Source organism: Chanos chanos, chromosome 5 (assembly GCF_902362185.1).
Source record: "Chanos chanos chromosome 5, fChaCha1.1, whole genome shotgun sequence".
Lineage (NCBI taxonomy): Eukaryota > Metazoa > Chordata > Actinopteri > Gonorynchiformes > Chanidae > Chanos > Chanos chanos.
The window spans coordinates 52,212,762-52,236,534 of record NC_044499.1 but is presented as its reverse complement, the minus strand read 5'-3'; the positions used below and the strand labels follow the sequence as shown (position 1 = coordinate 52,236,534).

The following is a 23,773-nucleotide window of genomic DNA, read 5'->3' as shown; positions in this document are numbered from 1 at the left end:
CTTTGTACGCACCAACTACACGCACTACGGCCGTCAACTGGGCATTTTTACTAATCTACATGCTGAAGCGACTCTGATCAACGAAACAACATGATGATGACTAGCCGGGTGAGTACCACTGTCTGAACTGAATAGTTACGCACAGACGCCTTTAACCCGTCACGATAATTTGAGCTCGAGAGTTACTGAACTTTCAGTGTAAATTTGGAGTAGTCGAGCCAATTGTACTGTGTGGCAGGAACTGAACGTCATGCAGTACCTTACGATCCCGGAAGACGATTCATACACAGTGGATTGCTTCAGTACACATAAAGACTCGACGCAGTTTGCGAGATCTTAAAGTAACATGTTACGTCCTGTGTACTCATGGTATAGTCTAAAGATCGCAGAATTTTGCAGATCTGTGCTGCACGAGTGGGACATAAACATGGCCGATGATCTTATGACTGACTCTTACCAGGAACTGAGTTAGCGGCAGCGCTCTCCAAGTGCTAAGATTCAAAGTTTAAGGGAAAGTCGTTAAAACAGTTTTCGAAGAGTTTGTTAAGTTAATAACAGAAGCTAATAACACAACAGATATTTTGAAGAGCATGCGTGCAGACAGCCAATGACTTTATTCTTAACTACTGAAACTTCGTTTTTCAATGAGCAGCTACATGCTTGAGTTACAAAATGACTACAGACAATAATGTGTTTCCCTGAAAGAAGTTAATTTCCCCAGTAACGTTGTTTATTAACAAAAAATATTGATTCTGAGATGGCCTGAATGTAAGTCAGTTCCCTTAGATCGTCGAAAACGTATTTAATCTTTGTAAATATTGGCTGACTGGAACATTTAAACCTGCTCCTACATAGAAAACGCTTTATTACAACATGCCTTTCTGGAAAGACATTAACTGCATTTCAAACACTACGGTTTCCTTGTTTTAACTTTACATAAAGATAAAATGCCACCTGTTGTTGCAGGGACAAGAGCAAATCAACTTGTCAACCCCAGGGCTTCATAAATAGGAACTAGATATGTCATTTTCTTTCGGGTAAGCCGGTGCAGTTGATGTAACACCCTGTATTCCTGTACACAAACTCGCAAGACTCTCAGACCCAGTCTTATGAATTCACAACCGTCTGTCACTGCACTCAGCTAACATGTCTCTGTCAAAAACGGCTCTGGGGTCAGCAGTGCAGAGTATAGACCTTGTTTTGTTTGAATCAATGTTAAGGGAGTATTTCAGTCTAAGTCTTAGTTTAAGTGGCTCTGTTATTTTAAACGGGTTATTTGTCATGAAGAATATTGGATTGAGATGTTGCTGTTTCCTGTGCTTAGTTTGAAGCCCGTTTTGCGGGCATACACTGCGTGGCTTAGCATATTCTAAAACACAGTACATCCTGCACAGTCATACTCTTATGTAGGCGATTCGGTGTCCCAGTGACCGCTCTCGGTTTGCTGCTCAGCATTAGAGAAGATTAGAGTTAAATCAGAATGTATGGAATTCACGACACACACAAGCAACAACATTGCTGCTGTGTATCCTTCTCACACCTACCGCACAGTTCCTGTGGTACTGTATGTGTTTTCACATAAACGGGCTAGTCGCCGCTTCATAGTATGAAAAGGGTACGGGTGGTGCCACGTAGGCTCCAGTAAGTTATTAGACACATGTTTGGATGAAAACAAGTCAAAAGATCCTGTTGGTCAGATCATGATATATTTGTGGTGTAGTGTTTATAATGGACACAGAGGTGCTGTTTATGTCAGGTTTTGGTTTGTTTGTTTCAGAGTTAAAGACTAGTGACGAGAGGATGGACTGAAATCCTGAACTGTAGCTTGCCAAATATGTTTTTCATAAATGTTTAGTTGGTTATTTATTAGACTTGTATCAGTTCAGCTGATGTGATGTAGTCTCCTCAAGCAATACACATGGTTCTAAAAATAAACAAACAAATAAAAAAAGGAATTTATGGGTTACCAACCTTATAGACCTGGTATACAGCCCTCACTTACACCTGCACTCTGAGACCAGAGTCAGTCTTTACCTGACCAGTTTACTACACTGTTACACTGAGTAACTACACTCTAACCATTGTCGCCGCCCCCCAGAGCTGTTTGCTTGATTAAAACGATTTCCTCCTCTTCATGGAGCCCGGTCTTCCGTCTCTTAAGACAGCAAACGGGTAGTGCAGGTTTTATGAAGAGGATGAGTGATTACTGGGGACATTTGTCTGGAGCATGTGCTATAATTCACACTGCTGGTAATATTCTGTTTCCCTTTCCTGTCAGATTGACTGTACCACCTCCCAGTACACTGGGTTTGCTGGACAAATTTGCACTACATTTGGAATGGATTGTCCAGCTCATGACTTGCCCAGCACTACAAAATCAACTTTCGTTCCGGCCCTGTCTGGAATCCCTGTGAAATCTAAATCACAATAACTTTAAACAGTCAAGTGATATAAACACGGAAATTCCACTGGCCTTACACTGTGCTATTGCCCAGTTTGGCGACATTTTGCCAAATTTCTGTCTTTTTTTTTTCTTTTTAATTAAAGACAGATCTTGAGGATGTTGTCTGTGCCCTGACGTCTCAGTCAGAAGCTGTAAATGTCCCTGTTTTACGCTCTTAATGCATCAAAGCTTTTAATCCTTTCTGGGGAGAAAAAATGCCAAGGGATGCCCTAGACCAGTGATCCTCAACTCCAGTCCTGGGGGGCTGACTGTCCTGCACATCTTTGTTTTAAATCTTCATTATCACAGTTAATTGAGCTAAGCGAGGACTTGATTGTTAATTAATCAGTGGAATCAGGTGTGTCAGTCCTGAGTTAAGACAAAGACGTGCAGGACAGTGGGCCCCCAGGACTGGAGTTGAGAATCACTGCCCTAGACATTTTGATGGAAATTAGTGTTAGTGTTTAGTGTTTGTTGTGCGGGGCATGGGGGATTTCGCATCATCCATTTGGGACAATTAACATGCTCAGTGGTCATGAGTGTTTCCTCGTCTGATCTCCCTACAGCAACCAGAGTCGCCCTATTGCTTAACCCCTCACATCCATCAGACGTCTCAGTCGGTCAGTCGGTCTGTCAGTCAGTCAGTCAGTCAGTCAGTCAGTCTATCAGTCTATCAGTCAGTCAGGGCAGCGGTTTTCCCCTCCAGCCCCGGAGATGCCCTGTCCTGTCGATTTGTTTGAACAATCCATTGATAACGGCTTTGATGATGAGCTGATCTGGGGAATCAGGTGTGTTAGTGCTGGGGTGAAACCAAAAGGTGGAGGGCAGGGAGACCTTGAGGGAGAGATTGGCAACCACTGCTCAGCCTGTCCCTCAGAATTCCCCTGCCCTGCACATTTTGGTTTAGCCCAACACTAACACAGCTGTTTCCCCTGAACACATCATCAAACCCCTGATAGCTCAATGAACTGTGATGATGGAGGGTTCAAACAAAGACACGCAGGGCAGTGGGTGTCCAGCACTGGGGGGTGTTCCAGAAAGCGGGTTTAGTGAAAACTCTGAGTTAGTTAACTCAGAGTAAGTAGTAAACCTACCAATGGAAGAGCCCTCTGGCTTCGTACTCCTAGAAAAACAAAGCCATATGGCTCTTCTATAAGGAGGTTAACTAGTTGGTTAACTAACTCGGAGTTTTCACTAAGCCCGCTTTCTGGAACACCCCCTTGGAGTTTAAAAAAAATAAAAAATAAAAACGAACATTGACCCCGGCTGGTGGTTGTGTGAAAGCAAGTGTTTGTGTTTCTGATGAGGGAACATTATTCTCATGCAGAATTGATCAGTACTTTTGTTTTACCTTTTCACACTAATGTAATACAGTCTCTTTGGTTTTCATGGAAGGATATTGCAGTGAATCATGTGGTGCTAGGCCTAATTTAAATAAAGGACATCTGTGATGTTTTATTGGTCTATGCTCATTACATCTGAGAGAGAGAGAGAGAGAGAGAGAGAGAATGGTAAACTGGATGCATTAGGTGGTAAGTGACTGGTCAGTGCAGGAGGTACAGTCTGTCTGAGAGAGAGAGAGAATGGTAAACGGGATGCATTAGGTGGTAAGTGACTGGTCAGTGCAGGAGGTACAGTCTGTCTGAGTGGGGTAATCGGCTGTCGTTTGTTTGTTCGTGTTCGTCATGCCGTGTGAACAGGTCTGTTGGTGATAAGTCCCAACATTGCGAGAGGCTGAGTGGTGTTAGCGAGAGATTCCGTGCTCATTACAGCTGGGTTATCGGCACAGTCGAGCGGTGACACTGTCTGATCTCTCATTCTACACATGAGGGAGTTTCCCCTTTAGTCTGGACTCTTCTGTGCAGTGTGACAGAGAAGAGCTGTGGCATAGAAACAGGCAAATCCTAAACAATGAGCATTCGATTTGTGTGCTTTAAACTTGTCACGCATATGACATTGCCATAGTAACTCTTCATTTGTGATTTGCAGTTTTTTCCTTTTTTTGCCCCACAGGTTATGCAAGCGGCTCGATGCCCTACTGATGAACTGTCTCTGACAAACTGCGTGGTGGTCAGTGAAAAGGATGGTTTCCAGTCTGGACAGTAAGTTCACCTGTGTGTGCATGTGTTTGTGTGAGACAGAGAGTGAAAGTGAAAGTGAGAGAGAGAGAGAGAGAGAGAGAGACAGACAGAGAGAGAGACAGACAGAGAGAGAGACAGACAGAGAGAGAGAGAGACAGACAGACAGACAGACAGAGCGGCAGAGAGAGAGAGCGGCAGAGAGAGAGAGCGACAGAGAGAGAGAAAGAACATCGCCTGAAATCTTAAAGCACCACCAAGCAGAAAAGCGTACCAGCATGGGAGGTTTTTTGTCATTTGTTTTTGGATGTTTTGATAATGCATTAGCATTCTTGGAGTAGGAAGAAAACCACATGATGTTTAATTCCCGTGTATTTTTTTCGTAATGTAAAATTTTGGGCTACGTGTATAACTCATAACTCATTGTTTTCACTCCTATGTAGGCACGTGATTGTGAAAACCATGCCCAACCACAAGTATGTGTTCACAGTAAGAACCCACCAGGCTGTGGTGCCAGGAACCATCGCCTTCAGCTTACCCCAGGTACTCTAGACATCTCTCTCTCACTCACCATTTATCTCTTTTTTAAATAGGGCCCGATGCTGGACCAAATTTTGTTTACTTAGAGATGTGTCTGTGCGTGTGTGTGTGTGTGTGTGTGTGTGTTTGTGTGTGTCTGTACTGATGTTCTCCGCTGATCGAATTTTTGTTTTTGTTAACAATCTTTGGCGGTCAATCTCCCATAACCGCTCTCACAGTCTACTGAGTCAGTGTAGCTCCCTCAACTCAGCGCTGTGCTCGTCTGTCGTGTTTGTTTTTGTTGGCTTTCCAGTATGACTTTTTTCTCATGCTAATATCTGTCACTTACCTGTTTTTACCTGCCTGCTCTACCTAAAACATGACAACAGCTTGGCCACTCAGGTACTGTGATAACTTTCTCATCACGGCCTTATTGTACAGCGAGAGACCCCTGTGTGTGTTTGGACTGAACTGCTTCAATAACTCCAATGCCACGAATCAGTGGCCACTCACAAAGTGCCCAGAGAACCTGCCCTGGTTAAAAGCAGAGTTCAGCTCACTGCCCCGCACTGACTCGCTGTATAATACGACTGCATGTCAGAGGAAAGTTACAGAACTGTGTTTGTGGAGACATGTACACAATAGTACCTGTGTAATGCAGTGTGTGTGTTATCTAACTGCTTTCTCAAATAAATGAACACTGATTTTTCTGGTACACATTACTCTGGCTGTGAGTGAATAAAAGCTAATGGTTTAATGATTTATCTCTGTCTCTCTCTCTCTGCTTCAGAGGAAATGGGCTGGACTGTCAATCAATCAAGACGTGGAAGGTGAGTTTGGCCAGCATACCCAGTATGACTCATGGCTATACCAGTGCTCCCCAGTTCCAGTCTCACTGCTTATAGCCCTCAGTTTATCATGGTTTTTTACCTGTAAAACAGGTGTGTGTGCTCCTCAGCCAATCAGAGACTGCGGTGATTGGTTGAAGAACCAGCAGGGTTCTTGACCTACAGGACTGGGTTTGGGGAACTGTGATCTGTACCCTAAATGGAGTGTATGTTGGGCGTATGGGCCGCACCCAGATCTCTGCATTAGCTGGACAGGTATTTTGAGCACAGGGTCAGGGGTCAGGAGGACCACGTTTTTAGATCATGGTTTGAGAGTAGGTATTTTGCAGCCTGCTTATTGGACTGAGGAGCTGAAGAATGATCACAGTTCATTTTCAGATTACTTTCGGAGCCTCAGTGAAGTGGTACCAGTGGATACCATCACTGCTATTCAAACACATGGAGTGTTCTGAGGAGATAAACGAGGGATGAATTTCATGGAGCTGATTTATCTTCTAATAGAATTGCAGGGCGATTGTAGCCTCATTACACACGGCCGGTTGACATTTACCTGTTAGCGCTGTTAAGAACATGAGCAGTGTAAGAGATTATTAGTGTCTCTTTGGGACTCACTGTCTCTCCTGTGCTCGCTGTCCTCCAGTGAGCCCATATAACTTCGAGAAGAGTAAACAGTATGTGGGAACCATGACGATAGAGATCGACTTCCTGCAGAAGAAAACGGCCGACAGCAACCCCTACGACTCCGACAAGATGGCTGCTGAGTTCATCCAGCATTTTAACAGCCAGGCATTCAGTGTTGCCCAGCAGGTAAAACCCAGAGCACAGACACGGACAGGTGACATGAATGTTTGATGTATCACTCACATCTCCATACCCATACTGTGTTTGCATTTCCTAGTGATCAGGGTTAATCTGCATTTTGATCTCTGTGATCTGGAGAAAGTAGGTAAACAATAGAAGTGTCACCTGCAGAAATGTTCACGGGGTAGCACTCATCAGACAGACGCGCATAAACTGAGTGTTTATGTGAGAACACACTGAGCCTGTCAGTGGATGCTACGCGAGTTCTGTTGGATTATGGGAAATATGTGAGGGAGGTTAAAGTGTTAGATTAGTGAGTTCTGTTGGATTATTGAGAATATATGGGTGAGATTAAGATGTTAGATTAGTGAGTTATTTTGGATTATTGGAAATTAATGAGTTAGGGTAAGGTGTTAGATTAGTGAGTTCTGTCCGATTATTGGGAATATGTGAGTGAAGTTAAAGTGTTAGATTAGTGAGTTCTGTTGGATTATTTGGGTTATTGGGAATATGTGAGTGAGATTAAGGCGTTAGATTAGTGAGTTCTGTAGGATTATTTGGAATATATGACTGAGGTTAAGGTGATAAGGTGATTTACCACAAACATGGTTTCTCTTTGCAGTTTTCTACAGTTGGGCACAGGGTGTCACAGGGGAATAGAGAACCGTAGTTTTTTGTTTTATTTGCTGGAATGAAATGGATGTCAGTCATTTGATCAGATGAGTTTACTCCACCTTATTTCCATATGGCACTATGGCAGCGACTGCAGCTCAGCCATGCGTACAGGCCAGTCACTATCATTGCCACCAGGTCTATCTGTGTACTGTGGCATAGGAAATAGCCAGTCAGAATGATGTCATGGAAATGTCTCAGATTGCTGATGTGGGATCAGTTTTTGCCTTTCACAATCATAATAAATACAGTTCATAATGGACTTATAGGAAACTGCTCCGACATGAGCACTCCTACTTAGAATCCTGGTCTGGTCTGTTTCTCTGAATCTGTCCCTTTCTCTCTCTCTCTCTCAGTTGGTCTTCAGCTATTGTGACAAAATCTTCGCACTCCAAGTGAAGGAGATCGAAGCCATGGATCCCAGCATTCTCAGGGGGGAGCAGGGCTCCAGTAAGAAACAAAAGGTACGCGCTAACCCCCCCCCCCCCCCCCCCCCCCCCCCCCCGGGGGCTCCGCTTATGCTCCATCTGCCCTTCCCGATTTACGTCATTATTATTGAAACGGAAGCCCAGTGGTATGACCTCTCTTTAGCACTGCAGTCTAATGGGTTTATCACCTCCACACATGGACTCTGGAGTATGGGCCTCCTGACTCCTCTGCTCTCACTGGGGAAACACATGCTGACTGTAGAGGGGAAATACTTGGTAATTGGTCGTATAAGCTCTAATTGTCTGCTGACTTTTTTTTTCCACTCTGTTGTTCTGGCCTTTCATAGATTGAGATTGGTTTGATGCATGGCAACAGTCAGGTGATCTTTGAGAAGGCAGAGAATTCTTCCATCACTTTGGTTGGTAGGTCCCAGCACAACACACACACACAAGAATATGCCTTTGCAGACCCCCTGGGCTGTGTTAATGCCTTTTCTTTGTTGAAGTTGCAGTAAATCCTTCCATCTTTGTGTTAGGTGCAGTGTGCTTGCTGTGCAATACCAAACTTCACCACAAGATGGCAAAAATGATCTATATTTTTGCACACTGTTGTTGTTGCTACAGGCCCATTTTTCCAAAATGTTCAGGAAATCTATCCTTCAACAGAGCCCTCAACTCACCCTTATACTTCACCAATTTGACTGAAACTACAGGGAACATTCTCCTTGATTTTCCATCGTTTTGTTCCATCTGAAGTTATTTTGCCAGTTTTACCTGTGAACGGTTCAGGGCGGACCAGTTTTACCTGTGAACGGTTCAGGGCTGACCAAGCCAATAATTGGATGCAAAAGCTGTATCTCAGAGGTGATGGAGATTGTTGTTTTAACATTGCCCTGTAGTTCTGTGTCTCACTGCTGTTGGCATCTGTGTGTGAAGGGAAGGCCAAGAGCCGCGGGGCACGTCAGTCCATCATTAACCCAGACTGGAACTTTGAGCGTATGGGCATCGGAGGACTGGATAAAGAGTTCTCGGACATCTTCAGACGGGCCTTCGCCTCTCGGGTCTTCCCACCCGACATCGTGGAACAGATGGGTACGTATCGCTTCTTTTCTCCCTTCTTCCTCTCTTTCTCTCTCCTCCTAGATCTGTCTGTTTGTCTGTCTTTCTGTCTCTCTATCTGTCTGTCTGTCTGCCTGTCTCTCTCTGTGTTTGTCTCCTCAGCTGTTGATACGTGTGTGTGTTTGCCTCTCTGATGGACATACTCCTGCAAGAATAAATGGGGTTAATGGGGCATTAGGTCACTGTGAGCGGCCTCAGAGCAACTGGGCACACATTCTCTACTGCTGTGAGGTGGCAGCGTTCTCCCTTGGGAGGGCCCAGACTTCTCTGATGTACTGATGGTGGTGGAGACCACTGTCTCAGTCTTCCATCAGTGTTTGATTGGGTCGAGATCTAGACTGAGATAACGATGGCATATGGTTTACATCATATTCACGTTCATCAAAACACCGTATCTCTAACCAAACTATGTCGTGTTTGAGGAGTTTGTGCATTTGACCTCAGTTGACCCTAGTGTTGACCTTACTGTACCAGTATCACCTCACACGCTGAATCTCCTGCCAAACATACCTGAACATTCGGCCCTCTCTCCCCAAGTCTCTGAGATCTTTTCCTTTGACTCTCATCGCCAGTGTAACAGGGGACTGGGCTTGACCATCCACCTATACGTTTTTATACATCCCTCTGTCTGTCTGTGTATCTTTCTCTATCGCGGTTTAACTCTCTTTTACTCTCAACCTCTGTTTTTCTTTCGACATCTGCATTTATTTCTCCACTCTCTCCTTTTTTACATCCTGTGTGTTTTGCTCTGACCACAGGCCTCAGTCCCATTACGCTGTGGGCAGAGTGACTGATGAATGTCTCCAGGCAAAGGGGAAGTCAGTCAGTGCACTGCTCCAAAGTAAATACTAACTATGACAAAATTATCCTCTCTCTCTCTCCCGGGCTTTCTCACAGCTATTAACCTCTCCATCGGAGAGAGAGGGAGAGAGATTAATCAGGGTGTAGCATATCACGCAGCGTTGGGAGGAACATTCACTGAACAAGATGACATGTTGAAGACTGGTCTAGTCGTCTGGATGGATGTGATCGGAGACAAGGGCGCTTCTTCTTTTAAATTGTTCTTTTTTTAAACTTGATAAACTTTTGTGAGGCACCTTTCCTTCAGGTTTTACTCACTGATTTGTCTTTCTTCTCTGAGATGTAGTTATTGAAGATCTCAAATTGCATTCTGAATTGAGAGTATCCTTTCAAAAATATTTTAGATGGATTACACCCATTCTGTCCACGGTCAGACTTAATCCACTGCCAAAGCACTGAGAAAATATCTTGGCTTACCCTAAATAAATATGCTGATAATATGTAATATGCCATTGGAGAATGGAGTCTCTTCTCAGCTTTTGAATAATGTTGTCTGTGTTTGGGTTTGACTGTCCTCTTGGTGGACTACCTGTGGATTTGGTGAATGCACAGTGCGACAGGATCTCTCCTGGCAGTGATCTGTGCATTCGCCTTAGACTTGTTCCCTCCATGTTGATGCACACGTCTCAAGTGACCCTGCTGATTCACGCTGCCTAAGGGCAGCTTACCTTAATTTGTCAGGTGCTTTAATCACATGAACACTTGCTTTCTCACTCTCTTTGTCTGTGTGTGTGTGTCTCTCTCTCTCTCCCTGTCTCTCTCACACACACACACACACACACACACACAGAGACTCTCGCAGGCAGACTGGTGCTGTCACTGTGACTTCACAGGCCAGTGTGGGAGATGATGACCTTTACTGGTGTTGATGTGTGGTGAGGCTTGGCCCCTGGCGCTGGGCAGCTGGCTGCAGTAATGAGATGGCGGGTGGTGATAACACAAAGGTGAACAGCTAATTGGGGCGTGTTCAGAAGCCCAGGTGCTGAGAGAGTCTGCCTGGACGAGGGGGGGGGGGTGCCTAGGGATGGAGGAGTTCCAGGGGTACAGACAGGATCGGGGTGAGAATACCCTGCCGAAATGCCCCAGGACCTCATGACTCAGACTTCAGCCCTCTTACCCATTAAGTGAGGCAGCTAGTCGACCTGGTCTACACTATAGCCGTGGAGCTGACCCCGCCCTAAACTGCGCCTGTCATCAAGCGTAAATGGCTCTGGTGATACTGATCTGAGCTCTCCCAGTTATCTACAACCTGTCTAGCCTCTCTCTCTGTCCCTCCAAATGCCACTCTGCTACAGCTGCCATCAGACAATTACAGCGCTCTGTCTGGGAATCGGCCCGGCTTGGACTCCGCTGCTCCCAATGGCATTTCTGGAAAATAATCGGACCCTTGTGCCGCTGTGAAAACATTTGTCCGGGAAAGTTTGCCTTGTTGATTTGGCCTGTCATTCTGTACGTGTCACAACAGAAAGGGCTGTCTTTAAGCTTCTGCAGTCTACCATCAAATTACACAAGCCCCCCCCCCCCTTTCTCTCTCTCTCTCTCTCTCTCTCTCTCTCTCACCCTCTGCCCCCCCCCCATCTCTGTCCAGGCTGTAAGCATGTGAAGGGAATCCTCCTGTTCGGGCCTCCGGGTTGCGGTAAGACTCTGATGGCTCGGCAGATTGGGAAGATGTTGAACGCCAGAGAGCCGAAGGTGGTAAATGGCCCAGAGATACTCAACAAATACGTGGGGGAGTCTGAAGCCAACATCAGGAAACTCTTCGCCGACGCTGAGGAGGAGCAGAAAAGGGTAAGCCGTCGGCAGCGTACGCCCAAGCCCTTCATCAGCCCCGGTGCTGCATCACGCGTAAACACGCGGTCTTGGATATCTCTGTTGTACCATCGTGATTAAGGAGTGTCATCCAACGCTCAGTCCTGTTGCTGTTTCTTCCCAAAGGAAACGTCACTCATTAACATCATCATTAACATTATCATTAACGTCACTCATTAACATTATCATTAACGTTCACATGAAATAAAGGAGGAAATTCATGACGTTGATATTTGAAGAGGCATAAAGATGAATAAATGGGTGAATGTTACATTGAACTCAAGTGTGGAACTTCAAGCCTGCAACCTGTGACTAAACAGTTGAGCAGTTTAGCTTGTGTGTGTGTGTGTGTGTGTGTGTGTGTGTGCGTGTGTGTCTGTGTGCGTGAGTGTGTGCGTGTGTGTCTGTGTGCGTGAGTGTGAGTGCGTGTGTGCGTGTGCGTGTGCGAGTGTGAGTTTGCGTGTGAGCGTGTGTGTGTGCGTGTGGGTGTGCGTGTGTGTGTGTCTGTGTGAGTTTGCGTGTGAGTGCGTGTGTGTGAGTGTGCGCGTGTGTGTGCGTGAGTGTGTGTGTGCGTGTGCGTGTGTGAGCGTGTGTGTGTGCGTGTGCGTGTGTGTGTCTGTTTGTGTGTGTGTGTGAGCGTGTGTGTGTGTGTGTGTGTGTGTGTGTGTGTGTGTGTGTGTGCGTGTGTGTCTGTGTGCGTGAGTGTGTGCGTGTGTGTCTGTGTGCGTGAGTGTGAGTGCGTGTGTGCGTGTGCGTGTGCGAGTGTGAGTTTGCGTGTGAGCGTGTGTGTGTGCGTGTGCGTGTGCGTGTGTGTGTGTCTGTGTGAGTTTGCGTGTGAGTGCGTGTGTGTGAGTGTGCGCGTGTGTGTGCGTGAGTGTGTGTGTGCGTGTGCGTGTGTGAGCGTGTGTGTGTGCGTGTGCGTGTGTGTGTCTGTTTGTGTGTGTGTGTGAGCGTGTGTGCGTGTGTGAGCGTGTGTGAGTGTGTGTGTGTGTGAGTTTGCGTGTGTGTGTGTGTGCGCGTGTGTCTTTTTTTGAATATTAAATTTAAATGGATTGATGTTTAGCCTAAAGCAGACATTCCTCGTGTTTGCTGGTGTGGTGTAGCGTTACCTGAGCAGGGACGGTCGCCTTGGCAGCCGCAGACTGGATGTGACTGAAGGAGAGTGACGGGTTCACTCGACACCTCTTAATGAGCCCTGTGCTATCTCTGCGTAACCCCTGAACCCAGCTCAGAGACACTCACCTGCGCTAAATGTTAGGGCTCAGCTCTGACAGGGCCAGAGATGAACAGATAAACCTTAATTGTCTTCAACTGTCCCTGCGTTAGCCTAGCGTTAGCGCTATCCCTTCTCACAGGACCAGTGGGTCTAGAGCTTAACATGAGGCCAGTTAGCAAGCTTTTATGAAAGGTACCATTTTCCTGAGGAGATAACTGGTAATAAAAATGAATGCTTTCTATTTGTGAGAGTGAGAATGGATGCATTTGGAAGATTCTTTGTGGCTGAAGTTACTGTGTTTGGGTCTGTCCTTTAGCTGGGAGCTAACAGCGGCCTACACATCATCATTTTTGATGAGATTGATGCCATCTGTAAGCAGCGCGGCAGCATGGCGGGCAGCACGGGAGTTCACGACACTGTGGTCAACCAGCTACTGTCCAAGATTGACGGAGTGGAACAGCTCAATAACATTCTGGTCATAGGTGAGAACCTCCCAGAGCAGTCAGAAGCGGTTCTTTTGGATCGCAGATGGTTTCTGGATAGACTTCATATGGGTTCATTCAATTTGGTTCAGTTCAGTTCAGTTCAGTTCAGTTCAGTTCAAGTGCTTTACTGGTTTAACTGTCAACAACAGCAAAACCAAAAGGAGATAAAATATAGAAACTTAAGAAACAGTATGAAATGTTAGAATTGTTTCTCTCTCTCTCTCTCTGAATGTCATCCCTCCCTCGTTCTTTCTCTTTTTTCAGGTATGACTAACAGACCTGACCTGATTGATGAAGCCTTGCTGAGGCCTGGGAGATTAGAGGTGAAAATGGAGATTGGTAAGGAAAAGCAGCCTGCAAACCACTTCAGCAGTCCATGCTAACACTAACCCTGCCTCTGAACAGTTCCAGAACAGAACCACTGAAGCCATGTTGAGCTGCAGGTTAAAAGCCCCTGTTGCTATAGGCTAAACCTAACGTCACTCAGTTCCCTCAGCGTCACAGTCAAACTGCTTGTTCTCTCAGGTCTGCCGGATGAGAACGGACGCGTTCAGATCCTGAACATCCACACGGCGAAGATGAGACAGTCCAACATGCTGTCCGGTGACGTGGACGTAAAAGAACTGGCCATAGAGACAAAGAACTACAGTGGAGCAGAGCTGGAGGGACTGGTCCGGGCCGCCCAGTCCACGGCCATGAATCGACACATTAAGGTCAGTGTGCTTGGGCACTGGGTGTGTTCTGGGAGGGGCGTAGGCCAGTTATGCAGGTGACGCTCAGGAATAAGGATGCTATTATTCCAAACCTCAAATAACAGATTTTCTCAAATTTATATTTCTGAACAGATGTGAAGTGGCAGATAAGCAAAGCCAGTTTTGGTTTCAAATCCTTCCATGTTGTGATACGTAATAATCAAAATAAACAGTCTGCATTGCTGAGGCCAAAACCACACATACACTCTTTCTCTCTGTATAAAAGTATAATCAGATGTGTTGACTGTAATTGGCACAGACACACACTCACACAGCTAAAGTGAAGGAGCCGGCTGTCTTGGTACACGCTCACACACACACACACACACACACACACACACACACACACACACGCGTGCGCGCACACAAACACTCCACTCATATTTGATGGTGTTGAAACATTGTGTCAGGAGGTTGCACAGGTGTGGTAGCAATAGTCTTCTCTCTATCTCTCTCACACACACACACACACACACACACACCCCCTCTCTCTTCCCGCGTCCCACTCTCTTTCTTTTTTGACCTTTATATTTTCTTGAAGAGCTTACAGCTTACGGTGTGGTAGTGTGTGTTTAGTGTGTGTGTGTGTAGTGGGATGTGTTGGCTGTGTGTTTTGTGTGTGTGTGTGTGTGTGTGTGTGTGTGTGTGTGTAGTGGGATGTGTTGGCTGTGTGGTAGTGTGTGTGTGTGTGTGTGTGTGTGTGTGTGGTGTAATGTTCTGGTTGTGTTCCCATAGGCCAGTGCCCATGTTGAAGTGGACACAGAGAAGGCTCAGAGACTCCAGATTAGCCGAAGTGACTTCTTTGCATCTCTGAATAATGACATCAAGCCGGTGAGTAGTTACATAATTAACACAATTTGTTTACGTGACTTAACATTAAGGACCAAAGAGATTCACTAAAATTATATTTCATTCTATTTCCTTTTCTCTTTCAGATTCGCTTCAGACATTAATTCTTAGTAATCTTCTTTCTCAGTCATTGATAATATACATAAATGGATTGTATTTTGTTCCAAAATGATCAGATTGACAGATACAATTTTTCATCTCACAAGACCATTAAATTTGCACCTAGTTTCAGCTTCTGACAGCTGTTTTCTCTCTCCCTCTCCCTCTGTCTCTCTCTCTCTAACTGTGTGTGTGTGTGCGCGTGCACGCATGCAGGCCTTTGGCACGAATCAGGAGGACTACTCTAGCTATATCATGAATGGCATTGTGAAATGGAGTAACGCAGTATCAGAGATTCTGGGAGACGGGGAGCTGCTGGTGCAGCAGACGAAAAACAGCGACCGCACTCCACTGGTCTCTGTGCTTTTAGAGGGTATGACACGCAAACACGCACAGACAACTGTCACGTCTAAGGATACACAAACACGCACAGACAACTGTCACGTCTAAGGATACACAAACACACACAGACAACTGTCACGTCTAAGGATACACAAACACACACACTTAAACTCTGTAGGAAAAAAAATGGACCCGTATGAAAGCACTGAGTTTGTGGATTCTGTCTTTGTGAGCAGGTCCACCCCACAGTGGTAAGACTGCATTGGCTGCTAAGATCGCTGAAGAATCCCAGTTCCCCTTCATAAAGATCTGCTCCCCCGATAAGATGATTGGACACTCTGAGATCGCCAAGTGCCAGGCCATCAAGAAGGTGAGTGATTAATCCATTCTCCCAAACCAGTGTTCCCAGTCCCCAAAAACCAGTGTTCTCAGTTGTGTAAACTCTGTAACCAGTTATCTGAAGTACAGTTTCCCTGGTTGTTCCTGCAGACCTCCCTCTCTTAATTAATTTTCTCTAGCGTTGTCCAGCGTGTCTGATTTGACACCCACGTGTAGACTGGTTGATGAGTCAGGCCAATCAGACAGACCAGTGCGGTTAGAACCGGGCTGAAATTCAAACCCAGGGGCCTGAATGCCCTGTAGAGAACTGCTGATCCACACGCCACACTTGGCTCTGTGGATTTGAGTCCATTCTGCTGTAGTGTGGGTGTGTGCCTGAGGTTCTTTACATTCTGCTGTAGTGTGGGTGTGTGTCTGGGGTTCTCTACATTCTGCTGTAGTGTGGGTGTGTGTCTGAGGTTCTTTACATTCTGCTGTAGTGTGGGTGTGTGTCTGAGGTTCTTTACATTCTGCTGTAGTGTGGGTGTGTGTCTGAGGTTCTTTACATTCTGCTGTAGTGTGGGTGTGTGTCTGAGGTTCTTTACATTCTGCTGTAGTGTGGGTGTGTGTCTGAGGTTCTCTACATTCTGCTGTAGTGTGGGTGTGTGTCTGGGGTTCTCTACATTCTGCTGTAGTGTGGGTGTGTGTCTGAGGTTCTCTACATTCTGCTGTAGTGTGGGTGTGTGTCTGAGGTTCTTTACATTCTGCTGTAGTGTGGGTGTGTGTCTGAGGTTCTTTACATTCTGCTGTAGTGTGGGTGTGTGTCTGGGGTTCTTTACATTCTGCTGTAGTGTGGGTGTGTGTCTGAGGTTCTTTACATTCTGCTGTAGTGTGGGTGTGTGTCTGAGGTTCTCTACATTCTGCTGTAGTGTGGGTGTGTGTCTGAGGTTCTTTACATTCTGCTGTAGTGTGGGTGTGTGTCTGAGGTTCTTTACATTCTGCTGTAGTGTGGGTGTGTGTCTGAGGTTCTTTACATTCTGCTGTAGTGTGGGTGTGTGTCTGAGGTTCTTTACATTCTGCTGTAGTGTGGGTGTGTGTCTGAGGTTCTCTACATTCTGCTGTAGTGTGGGTGTGTGTCTGAGGTTCTCTACATTCTGCTGTAGTGTGGGTGTGTGTCTGAGGTTCTCTACATTCTGCTGTAGTGTGGGTGTGTGTCTGAGGTTCTCTACATTCTGCTGTAGTGTGGGTGTGTGTCTGAGGTTCTTTACATTCTGCTGTAGTGTGTGTCTGAGGTTCTTTACATTCTGCTGTAGTGTGGGTGTGTGTCTGAGGTTCTTTACATTCTGCTGTAGTGTGGGTGTGTGTCTGAGGTTCTTTACATTCTGCTGTAGTGTGTGTCTGAGGTTCTTTACATTCTGCTGTAGTGTGGGTGTGTGTCTGAGGTTCTTTACATTCTGCTGTAGTGTGGGTGTGTGTCTGAGGTTCTTTACATTCTGCTGTAGTGTGGGTGTGTGTCTGAGGTTCTCTACATTCTGCTGTAGTGTGGGTGTGTGTCTGAGGTTCTTTACATTCTGCTGTAGTGTTCTCAGCCATCAGAGCTTCTCTCCTTTGACTCCACAGATATTTGAAGATGCTTATAAATCGCAGCTCAGCTGTGTGGTGGTGGATGACATCGAGCGTCTTTTAGGTGAGTGCCAGTCTGAGAGATCGAACACGTAACGTCTGCTGAGAGAGAGAGAAGCTCCGTATTAATTTTCCCATTTGACAATGTTAGGATGTATGTTTTCTGGGAAATTCACAACGTGTTCGGCTCGAGCTGTCCATTGTGTTTAGGGTAGTTGAACAACTTCTCTCTGTCAAAGGACGATAACTCAGTTTAGCGATGGTACTTTTCATAACAGTAGTCTGAAAAGTAATATTTCCCGACTGCATGATTTGTTTTTATTAATGTATTTTTTTTATTGTTTGAGCATTGTGCATGCAAAAATACATTGAGAGTTGGTATTTGATCACGTCACCCTGTCTCTGCCATAAGGCTGCCCCCTCCGGCTGGACTGGCCAATCAATGCTCAGATCTCTGACTCACGGGCTTTGATAGCAACTTCCATCTAACACTCCCCATCACACCAAAAGCCTCACACTGCATGTGGTTTGTTTCACCTGTAACCTGTCTGGTGTCTTTCTTTTCCTTAGACTTTGTGCCCATTGGACCTCGGTTCTCTAATCTGGTTCTGCAGGCTCTGTTGGTTCTGCTGAAGAAAGCCCCACCTCAAGTGAGTACATGATCACACAGAGCCAGTGGTGCTGATCCAGCACACCGCAGTACCAGCCCGTACAGACAGGTGGCAGCAGATCTTATCAGTGATGTGAAGGAACGATAGGACAGTGTTGTAGGGGATTGTTTTGCGTGAACACATTTAAATTTTGGAGGAGTATATGTATTGTAGTGCAGTGTATTCTTACTGATGTTGAGAGCTGGCAGGGTGTTGTGCTTTTATAATGATGCATTGGTGAAGACAGGGAAAACACTGTGTGTCTGTAGTGTTGTGGTGTGTAGTTATGCAGCTGCATAGCAATGTTTGTTGTGTAGTGTTGTATAGTAGTCTAGAATAGCCGTGTTCTGTGGTGTTTGTGTGGCAGTGTTTTTGTCCAGTGTTTGTGTGGTGTTGTGGGGCAGTGTTTGTGTAGAGTTGTTGTGCAGGGCTGTAGTCTGTGAATGGGAGCAGGGCAGTAAAGCTCTGGGCCCAGCAGGGAGTCTGTGTGGAGCAGAAAGCGAGTCTGTGAGAGAGTGGGGACCTGGAGGGTCTGCTTTCTGTGTGGCACCTCATCTACATGCACCAGCACAAACCCCCACGCCGCAGGGGGCTGCCGACCCATAATCCCCTCTGCTCGCCCTGGGCCTCTCTCTGAGAATGACCCACCTTCCAGCTTCACCTAGATCCGCTCCGGTCGCGACTCTCCAGAACGTTCTGGAAAAGGGAGAGCGAGAGAGCGGAGCCGTGGCTGTCGCCGTTATGGCAGTCTGTTATTCTGTCTATATCTGGGTGGTACCTGGGTAGTGCAGTGTTTCTCAGCTCTCTGAAAGCTAATATGAATGCCTGGGTATTCCCCATTCATTGCACTGATGTGATTTGTGTCTCTCTTAACTGATGCATCTGTGTGTTCAGTAGCTAAAACTACACTGCCATGGTCGTGGGTTAAATATCTTATGTGCTAAAATGACTTTTGCATACTGTTGATGTAAAGCAGCCCTGCGCCCTGAGTGGTCACAGTTTGTGTTGAACTCTAACATATGTACTAACATACGCACTAAGCTCCATAATAAACTTTATAACTCAGATTCCCCTTGTGAGATGTGTAAAGCATGTGGTGTGTGTGTGTGTGTTTCTCGGCAGGGTCGTAAACTGCTCATCCTGGGCACCACCAGCAGGAAAGATGTCCTCCAGGAGATGGGTATGCTGGACACATTCAGCACCACCATCCACATCCCCAACATCTCCAGAGGAGAGCATCTCATGGAGGCTCTGGAGGTGAGAGCCACTGCACAGGCCAGGGGTGTGACAGGCCAACAGCAGCGGTCTGAGTGCAGAGAAAGGAGAGATTGAGATTTGGGGAGGGGCAGAGCGGGGGGGGAAAGGGGGCATTTTTAGAGAGAGAGAAAAATTATGAAAAGATGACCTGGCTAAGGTGAAGGAAAAAGAGAGATGATTGAGGAGCAGAAGAATAACGGAGAATTAGATTGACACTGTTTGAATTACTTCTCCTCAAAGCTGATAAAATAAATACTAAAATAAAGCACTGGGGTTAATCAACTTTGTCCCTGTAATAACCTTACTGGATTTTTTTTTTTTTTTTTGTATTTGGAAAAAATCTCATTCTGTAATGGCATTTGTGTGATTGCGTGTGACGTTAAGGGTGCGTCTGCTGTGTGGGGTTGCTGGTGTACACGTTTGCGGTGTTTTGTGATTTTAGCTGTGTTTTTCTTTCCCACTCTCGGCACGGGTCAGCTGCTGGGCGGCTTCCAGGAGAAGGAGCGTGCCGTCATTGCCAAGGAGGTTAAAGGCAAGGGCGTGTGGCTCGGGATCAAAAAACTCCAGATGCTGATCGAGATGGCCCTACAGGTGAGAGAGAGAGCGAGAGCGAGAGAGGGAGAGAGAGAGAGAGGGAGAGAGAGAGGGAGAGAGAGAGGGAGAGAGAGAGAGGGAGAGAGAGAGAGGGAGAGAGAGAGAGAGAGAGCGAGAGCGAGGGCGAGAGCGAGAAACTTCCATCACCTTGATGTCTAGACGGGTGACTGAGTCACGGCACTCGCACTAAATCATGTGTGGTTTGAGTCACTCTTTGGTTTTAATTATTTTCAGTCATGTGCCAAGTGATAATCAAAACAAGTCAATCCAGATGCTCCTCTCTCAGGCTGAGGCAAGGAGAACTCGCAAGTAAACAAGGGACCCCTTCCCATCCTCTGTATGCTCGATATCACGCAAACACACACACACACACACACACGAACAGGTCTCTTGGAATTTATGGCATTCAGCAAAAAGCTTAGTCTGCCTTCTACCTTTGTATCTGAATTCTTAACCCTTATGTCATTCTTCATCTATTATATTCACAAAATAAGGACATTCATAAAAGTAATAGAAATTATTTAACATTATTTTCTGTGCTATTCTTTTCTTTTTAATCATTTCTAAAACCGCTGTCATGTCTCAGAATTGTTATGCTATCATCCTTTTTAATTCTATAGAACATCTTACTTTTGCTGAGTGAGGAGATGTGTGTGATACTGATCATGGGCTAGCGTAAACTCATAATTTCCTAACACTTAAAATGTCTTTATTCAATAATGTTTGTTTTTAAAATGATACATAATACATTTTCACTAGTGCTGCAGTTTACAGAGGTAAAGACCAGTCTGTCATAATGTATCACACACGTGTGTCGCTTTGTTTTGCTCTGACTGCCGTTTGCTGTGGCCCGGTTTGTGGTAAATACTGTAGTGAGTGAGTTAGTTGTGTTTGTGCTCTGTTTATAGTGCTGTTTGTGCTGGGTAAAGTTCAGCAGTAATTCAGCGAGATTTCTTTTTTTGTTTTTCTGCACGCTCCACTGTAGTAGAGCTTGTATTTCTGTACTGTATTTTGCAGTTTAGTGGTAGTTTAACTGTGCATGACTTTTAGTGATAGTTGTGACTCTGTTTGTGCCAGGTTCTGTTGTTTACTAGTAGTTGTGGTTCTGTTTTCGCAAGCTGCTGTTATTTTAGTGGGACTTGTAGTTCTGTTTGTGCTGGATGCTAATGTTTAGTGGAAGCTGTAGTTATGTTTATTTTGGGCTCTGTAGTTAGGGGGACTTGTAGTTTAGTAGTTTTGCGGGAGCTGTAGTTCTTCTTGTGCAGGGTCCTGTAGTTTAGTGGGACTTGTAGTTCTGTTTGTTCTGTGTGTTGTAGTTTAGTGGGACTTGTAGTTCTGTTTGTGCTGTGTGTTGTAGTTTAGTGGGACTTGTAGTTCTGTTTGTGCTGTGTGTTGCAGTTTAGTGGGACTTGTAGTTCTGTTTGTGCTGTGTGTTGTAGTTTAGTGGGACTTGTAGTTCTGTTTGTGCTGTGTGTTGTAGTTTAGTGGGACTTGTAGTTCTGTTTGTGCTGTGTTCTGTGTAATTGCTGTGGTATGCACTAATGTGGCTGTGCTGAGTGCTTCTCCGAGAGGTATGAACTTGAGTTTGCTGGGACATGCTAAGCAAAGCCACGTTGCTCCAACCTGACAACCCTCCTTGTTCTTTCCTGTTTTTTCATCCCCTTTTCCTCTCATTCCCTCCTGTTCTCCCCAATAGTTTTGACAACTCATGCTTTAACTCCAGCAGCCACAGGCAATGTGGAGGATAAGTTATTACCAGTGCTGCCATTAATTTTCTCCAGTATTATGTCTAACCCTCAGACCTGTTCTACTCAGCAGTCTAACATACAGTACTGCTTCCAAAGGTATATTGGCCACTTAGCATTCTTTTCATAGACAGGACCACTCTACCATAAAATACCGCACACTCACAGACAGTGTTTTCCATGTCCAAATGATTTCTCCTGAGGAGGAGGAGGAGGAGGTGAAGGACAGGGTTGTCTATCACTCCTCACCACCCTTTAGCACCCTTGGGCCAGTTGTCAATGGGGCAGTCACCCCACACCCCCACCCTGCCCCGCCCCTCCTCTGAGTGGAGGCAGGTTCCCTAGGCCTGTGGATTTATCACCTGGTTCCGTCACCTCCTCTTCCCAACACTCCTCACCCATTTACAGCACCCCCTCCCCCATGACCGACCCCTCGGGGCTTTCAGAGAGGAGATGAGGCTAAAATCTTTGGGGGTGCCTCAGAACTTTCCAGAAAACTGGGTAATGCGGGGAATGTGGGGCAATGCGGCTGAAAGCTACTTTTTAATCTAACTTCCCTCTCTGTTCCTTTCTCCTCTCCCTGTCTCTTTCTCTCTTTGTGTTTGTGTGTGTGTGTTACAGATGCATCCTGAATACAGAGTTAACAAGTTCTTGGCACTGCTCAGAGAAGAAGGAGCGTAAGTTCTGTTCTAAACCTTTCACATTCCTCCTCTAGCCTGAAATGGACTGCACCAACTTGTCATGTGTTCCACCTCTCCTTCACTCGCTGTTTTTTTCCACCTTGTTGCTCCTTTCCCTGTTTTTTCTCTGCAGGTTGGGTTCTGATAAACATGTGACCATTTAAGTCCATATTCCCAGAGCATAGCCAAGCATACGCAATGCTTCACGGTAAGATTTACATTAATGTAAAGGTTACATTATGTTTAGCACATATAATACACAAATTATCGCCAACGGTACAGAGTGCAGAAAAAAGCGAAACTTTTTTTTTTAACCACACTTAAAATTTCACACCAGCATAAACACAGTGTTCTTTTTGGCCATGTGTTCTGCTCAGCATTTCCCACAATGAGGGGTTGGATCAGTGATACTGGGACAGTTTTATTTATTTATTTATTTATTTTACGTAAAAGCTCTCTCTCTCACACACACACACACGCACACACACGCACACACAGAGTTCCAAGATTCCAAGAAAAGTGTCAGCTCTTCTGCACCTTTTACTGACTGGCTTTCTGAAGTATTTGTTGCCTTTGGCAAAATTGGTTTGACGATGGAACATTTTTCTGATACCATGTCTGTTCTCTACAGTGTCAGAGGAGCAAGTGCCCAGTATGAGAGCGTGTGTATGTATGTTGAGAAGAGAGAGGTCTCTGTCTCCAGCTCTCCATTCATTGCACTGTCCAACTCGCTGCATGTTTCCGTGGTAACTATGAGGCGCCACCTCCTCCACCTGCCGAACACCAGCTATGCTCTGGAGTGGGTCGATTTCAGGGCCTGTCACACCGCAAGCTCCATCATCCTACAAAGCTTTATTCCAGCTCCACTGAAAAACACCCTGTATTCACAGACCTGCTAACTAATGAAGGTCAACTCTAGCTTTTGGAGAGTGGAGTCAGATTTGTCAGATAATTGTGATAACTGGATCTTTCAGAAGGATAGATTTTCGGGGTGAGCGCCGGCGAAACCTGGCCAACTGGACGAAAAAAATGTACACTGTATCAGTTCTTTGTGTGTTTGGTTTTAACAGTAACTTCTGTTGATGGGTAGGTCTTGAGATGTGTGCAGCTTTGTAGATGTTTTGTGTGTACATTGACATGACATATGTGTTTTGTTGTATGCACTCACTATGTTTTGATAAATTTGCATACACATTCCAAAACCTCATAGCCCTGTCCCTTCTTTCTTAATATTTCTAACTGAGCTCTTTGTCTGCTTGTGTTGGACTTGTTTGTGTTTTATGCGGAAAAAGTGCTAATGATCTTAATGTAGATGGACTAAAACACTGAGGGGTCTCTCTCTCTGTTTGTAATATGTATCTTTTGAGGCTACCTGTTTTATAAACATTAATAAATATTAACTTGATATCGATGGCTGTCCACTAGTGGGGAGCAGGTCAGCTGAAGCCCTGAACAACAAAATAGCCTTTTGATATAATTTGTTCTAACTGATAAGTTACTTCTACATTATAAAGTAGTGCTTACAACTACTTTATACGCTAACGGTTAATTATGGAAAATCAGCTGAGAGCGATGTCTCTAAGGA

At 45.5% G+C, this 23,773-nt stretch overlaps 1 protein-coding gene across 1 annotated transcript; it reads left to right on the top strand.

Moving 5' to 3' along the window:
• The first annotated feature begins 29 nt into the window (after positions 1 to 29).
• On the top strand, positions 30 to 23,384 carry nsfb (N-ethylmaleimide-sensitive factor b). The gene is made up of 22 exons (XM_030773736.1): positions 30 to 108; positions 4,457 to 4,545; positions 4,965 to 5,064; positions 5,831 to 5,870; positions 6,529 to 6,695; positions 7,718 to 7,825; positions 8,137 to 8,212; positions 8,726 to 8,881; positions 11,358 to 11,557; positions 13,111 to 13,276; positions 13,544 to 13,618; positions 13,805 to 13,992; positions 14,767 to 14,862; positions 15,196 to 15,352; positions 15,558 to 15,691; positions 17,260 to 17,326; positions 17,833 to 17,912; positions 19,035 to 19,169; positions 19,647 to 19,760; positions 22,130 to 22,185; positions 22,322 to 22,396; positions 22,820 to 23,384. Exons 1-21 carry the CDS (start codon positions 91 to 93, stop codon positions 22,350 to 22,352), a joined length of 2,253 nt encoding a protein of 750 aa, XP_030629596.1. The 5' UTR covers positions 30 to 90; the 3' UTR covers positions 22,353 to 22,396; positions 22,820 to 23,384.
• Positions 23,385 to 23,773: the final 389 nt, after the last annotated feature.